Raw genomic sequence first — 5,283 nt, forward strand, 5'->3', positions numbered from 1 at the left:
TAGCCACATGTGGATATTTAAATTAAAATTAATTAAAAGGAAATAAAAGTTCAGTTCTTCTGTATTACTAGCTACATCTCAAATCTTAGTAATGAGTTGGGGTTAGCTGCTAATACATAGGACAACACGTATATGGAACATTTTCATCATTAGAAAAATTTCTATTGGATAACATTTGACTTGATAACACTTATATTGAAAATTTTCTGTTGACACCGTGGCTTTACATGACAGCATTATACAAAATACAATTAGCCTACTCTTTCCCTCATGTTTAACTGAGGGCTTTTTAGGTCATTAAGAATATATTTATAAATCTCAAAATAAACAAAAAAAACAAAAAACAACAACAACAACAAAACAAACCAGAAGCAACAAAATCACTCTTGCTAATTTGTCTTCTGAAAAATAATGTTTAAGAACAGGGGGCCCCTGGGTAGCTCAGTTGGTTAAGCATATGCCCTGGGCTCAGGTGATGACCGTAGGGTCCTAGGATCGACCCCCTGTGGTAGGCACTGATTAGCAGGGAGTCTGCTTCTCCCTCTGCCTCTTCCCACCACTTATGCTTGCTTTCTCTCACACTCTCTCTCAAATAAGTAAATAAAATCTTAAAAAAAAAAAATTACTTCCCCAGGACTAGAAAACTGACTACCTTATATTAGCATTTTTTCTAAGTTTCAAATTTTTCAGGAGAATGTATTTCTTTACATGTATTTGTACATGTAAAGTATTCTTTACATGTAATGGATTTCTTTACATTTATGGGTGCACACATACATACATTCTAGAAATTTTATCATCTTGGAAAGATTTCAGTATTTACCAGTTTAGAAACAGGGTGGATGCCTAAATGGAGAAAATATCTTTAACTTTATGATAATTAAGTGATTATGTTGAGTAATTTACCTGAGCACACAGGTTTTGTAGCTATTATAAAAGTATATAGAGCTTCCAAGGGACCAAAACCATATCTATTTTAGTGTTAATGTCTTTATAAATTCCTGTTCAAATAGCTATTGAGCACAACATACAAGGTTCTTTTTTTCCCCATATATTCCTCAGATAGAAGATTCATTATTCACTCACTCAGCCTTTATTTTTTCAACCAAAAAATGTATTTAAAATCACAGAGAAAGCATTGTGAGAGGTATGAATATTAAGTCAGATTTAGAACTATCTCTTGGAAGTCTAATAATCCCGTATAGGTTAAGATCTGTAAACACACACACATATACACAGAATTGAATGTAGGAAGAATTAAGTGCCATAAGAAAGAATATATAAATAATATCTCTTTCTCTCCCTCTCTCTATATATAGGCACACACATATATATACACATAAATATCTATATGCATACGGATATATTGAATATGCATGTATGTACATGAATACATTTATACCATCATCATAAATTATATGTATATATTTTAACATATTGTCTGGCACAAAGAAAATCTTCAAATAAATTTTACTATTATTACTTATATTACAAATTGAGAATTCAAAGATGAGGAGTTTATTTGTAGGTGTGTAACACAGCAGTCTTGTAGATTAAAAGGATTTATTTGAGCTGGGTACTTAAGAAGATGTCCAGCAGTTTATTAAAAATTGAACAATGACAGTGAGCCAAGAAAATGCAGTAAATCTGTGGGAGTATTAAATAATAGATTTTATCCATTCAAAGGAAATGATTTCAATGGAAAATAAAATATGAGCTGAAACAACAGTAAATATGCTTCTATAATATTAGTAAGATAAAAAGAGGCTTGTTTTGCATTCAATTAAATCCTTCAAATGAAACAACTAACTGCAAGTAATTGCAATGCACTCCTTCCTTGTAGATCTCCGAAAGCATAGGAGTGAATTTATCATCTACGTCTTTAATCCTTATCTTCATTCTATGTCTCTTACTCAGTGGTTTAAGACAGACGTTGAGAAGTTATTTCACCTTGCCCTTAATACAGCATTAATCCTCAAGTCTTATTTAATCTGTGTTCTAACTCTATCTTGTCCCCTTCATCCTCACTACCTTTATTGTATTTTCTGTCTTTTACCTCTCTTGCCCTAGTTATCCTAACTACTAGTAGAATGCTCAGCTTTCTAAGTAAGTCTCCCTACTTCTACTCTTCCATCACTTGAATGTATTAGATAAATAGGTTTTGCAATGCTTATTCTGCTCTACCACAGCAGTGTAGAATTAGGGCTGGATTAACAAATGCCTGAGAAACACTAGCCTTCTTCCAGCAACAAATTTGTTTTACTTTGAAGAGTAATACAAGATACACCACAACATCATTTTCAGAGCAACAGTATAGCAGAGTTCCCTTGTCTTCCTGTTCCAGATTTTGTAATCCGATGACTCCAATATTGTATATGTGTACTGAAATGTGACAAGTATGGACAGACACAAACTATTTCAGCTCAAGGAAGCCACCATTTGGGGGGATCCCTCATCTTTCATGGTAAACCAGGCATTTGCCCCTTTTCAGGGACAGTGGACTCATTTTTATTTTCTTGTTCAAATGCATCTTAACAATTTTATTTATTCTCTACATAATAAAATTATCTTGACAAAGAAGCACACGTGCTTGAGCTGTGGAACATAGTGTTTGACTAGAGTCTCAATTTTCAATATTACAAATGTACTCTCATAAATTTCTTGAGTTGGTGATACAAGTAAATTAAACCAGGGGTCATATTTTTAGGCATTATTGAGGGTATGAAAACCCATAGAAACAGTTATTGTTCACTTTTTATTTACAAATCTTAAAAAAAACAGTTTGTGTTGTCATTTCCCTTTAGATCTTTCTATAGTTTCTCATCTAAACTATGAAACTCCTCACATGTTATGCACAGCTATCTGGCCTCAATAATTGTTTGAGCTGTGTTTCTAACAAATATGCAGGATTCTTTCTTTTCTCTCACATTTTGTGTATCTGAGCCATTTCAAATTAGTTTCTTCTCCTAACAGTAGGCCTTTGCATACAATGCATCTCTTCTTGAAACGCTATCCTCTTTCTTTTGTAAATTCAACCACTATCCCTCACCCAACAACCTACTTTAGTTCTTACTAGAACCGGATCAATGTTGTCTTTTACTTTCCAGATGTCACTCAGTGCTTATGGTTATTGTAACAATTATCACTATATTGTAATATTTAGTAACACATAATTTAAATTGTCATTTACAAACCATTTCATATTGTTTAAGATATTAGAAATTAATTAGCATTTTCCAGTTTCTACTTTCTCTAACTAAAGGGCAAAAGGCTACTAGGTTTAAACTTTAGAAAACATAAATTGACTAGATTTCAGCAAGCTCTCCTCAGCAGAGTCTGAAGAACTACATAACTTGGTTAAGACAATATCTTTTCTAGCTGTTTAAAGAGAATGTTGTAAGTAAGCCAATAAAGGAAGAATAATAACATGTACCATTGAGGATCACAGACTAAACTGATTCATTTCAAGAATAGAAGAATGCCACATTTAAAGCAGCAGCAGCTGGGAGGTGGAAGGAGAAGAAGGGAAAAGGAACAAGAATGGTAGGAGAAGAGTCAAGGTTAAAAGTGAGAGAGGGCAGATGTCCCGAGGTAGATAGCTTTTGCCTTCCTCTGAACGTTCCCTGAAAATGGCGTACTCAGCTTACGAGAACAATGAGCATAATTTCTCTGAGGAGGCAGTAGAGGAAGAAAGTGTGATTCTCACATTGGTTCCAGTGAATGAGGAGCCTAATGAAGAACATCAAATGGAACCAAGTGTTTCTTCAACTTCAGAAATCAGCCTGATGATGCCTGGGTCAAGTGATAAAGTTTGTCATCCTCAGATAAATGAACAATTCAAGTTTTGTCCAAAACACAGTTGTAATATGCAAGTCCTTCCCTTACCAACCAGCTTGCCTTCATTTAATAAAGTACGTTGGGACACTTTGCGGAAATGGTGCCAACAACTGAATTTGTGTACTGATGGCCAGAAAATAGAGGTTTATATGAGGCTCCAGAAACATGCTTACCCTGAAATAAACCAGAATATTCCTGAAACATCACCAGAAGCTAAATTGCAGTCATGTTCAAGGAAAGGCAAGATGGTGGCCAAGAAAGCGAGGCTTTGGAAAAGTTGTAAGAAGAGTGAGGGGGGGGGGGGATTAATACAGTCAAGGTGGTAACATCAGCGCAGGAAGGCATGTTGGCAGCATGGTCAAGAATTGCTGCGAGAGCCAGTCAGTCCAAGTCTATGAATTCACGTTCCATTCCTGCTTCTGTTGAGACCTTTCTGCTGCAAGCCTCTGGTGTCCGGTGGTGTGTGGTCCATGGCAGACCTCTTTTGGCAGACACAAAAGGTTGAGTTCGCCTGCAATTTCATGCAGGTCAGGCCTGGGTGCCTGACACTCCCAAAAGGATGATCTCTCTCTTCCTGTTACCCGCCTGCACTTTCCCACCCCCAGGCCTAGAAGACAACATGTTATGCCCTGAATGTGTGAAGAGAAATAAGAAGATGATGAAAAGATTAATTGCACTGGGGAAGGAAAAGCGACCTCGTTTGAATAGACCAACATCATTCCCTTTGGATGGGCCATATCTTAATAAAGAATAAGTGGTGGAGAGCCCACAGCTACCATTAAAAAAAAAAAAAAGTGAGAGAGGAAAATCCCTGTCTCTGCCTCTGTCTCTCACACAGACAACACTCACCCCAACACATATGACACCTAAAATTTGTAATTATTTTCTTTAAAAAATTTTTTTGACACTAGAAATAAGAGAAATAGCATTCTTTGGAAGGTGATATCCAGTCATCAAAGTATTGGAAATATATGATATTACATTATGTGTTTAAGTTGAAAGCTAAGGCACTGCCAAAGTAGATTGCAGGTCTTCTTTCAAATGGCACAGGTAAACAGGAAAGACATCAAAGACTATTTTTTTTTAAGATTTTATTTATTAATTTGATACAGAGAGAAAGAGGGAGCATGAGCAGGGGGAACGGCAGGCAAAGACAGACAGAGAAGCAGACTCCCCACTGGGCAGGTAACCAGACATAAGTCTTTATCCCAGGACCCTGGGATCATGAGCTGAAAGGAGACAAACATTTAATCGACCATTCAGGCATCCCTCAAAGACTTTTTTTTTTTTTTTTGAAAGAACTCAAAATCTTCAAAATATTGACTATAGAATTTCTGAGTAAGTTAAGATTGCTTTTTGAATTCTGGAATTAATTTTAAAAGATTAAATAGCTGGTTGGTGAACATTAAGTAAGAGAAGATAGGAATATCTAAGCTTTAACAAAAA

The 5,283-nt window shown here is 35.6% G+C and overlaps 1 protein-coding gene across 1 annotated transcript; it reads left to right on the top strand.

Annotated features, from left to right (window-relative positions):
• Positions 1-3,629: 3,629 nt before the first annotated feature.
• LOC125094128 (developmental pluripotency-associated protein 2-like) lies at positions 3,630-4,591 on the top strand. The gene is given in 2 exon segments (XM_047719841.1): positions 3,630-4,128; positions 4,131-4,591. Coding segments are annotated over 2 exon segments (960 nt in total).
• Positions 4,592-5,283: the final 692 nt, after the last annotated feature.

This window comes from Lutra lutra, chromosome 2 (assembly GCF_902655055.1).
Source record: "Lutra lutra chromosome 2, mLutLut1.2, whole genome shotgun sequence".
NCBI lineage: Eukaryota > Metazoa > Chordata > Mammalia > Carnivora > Mustelidae > Lutra > Lutra lutra.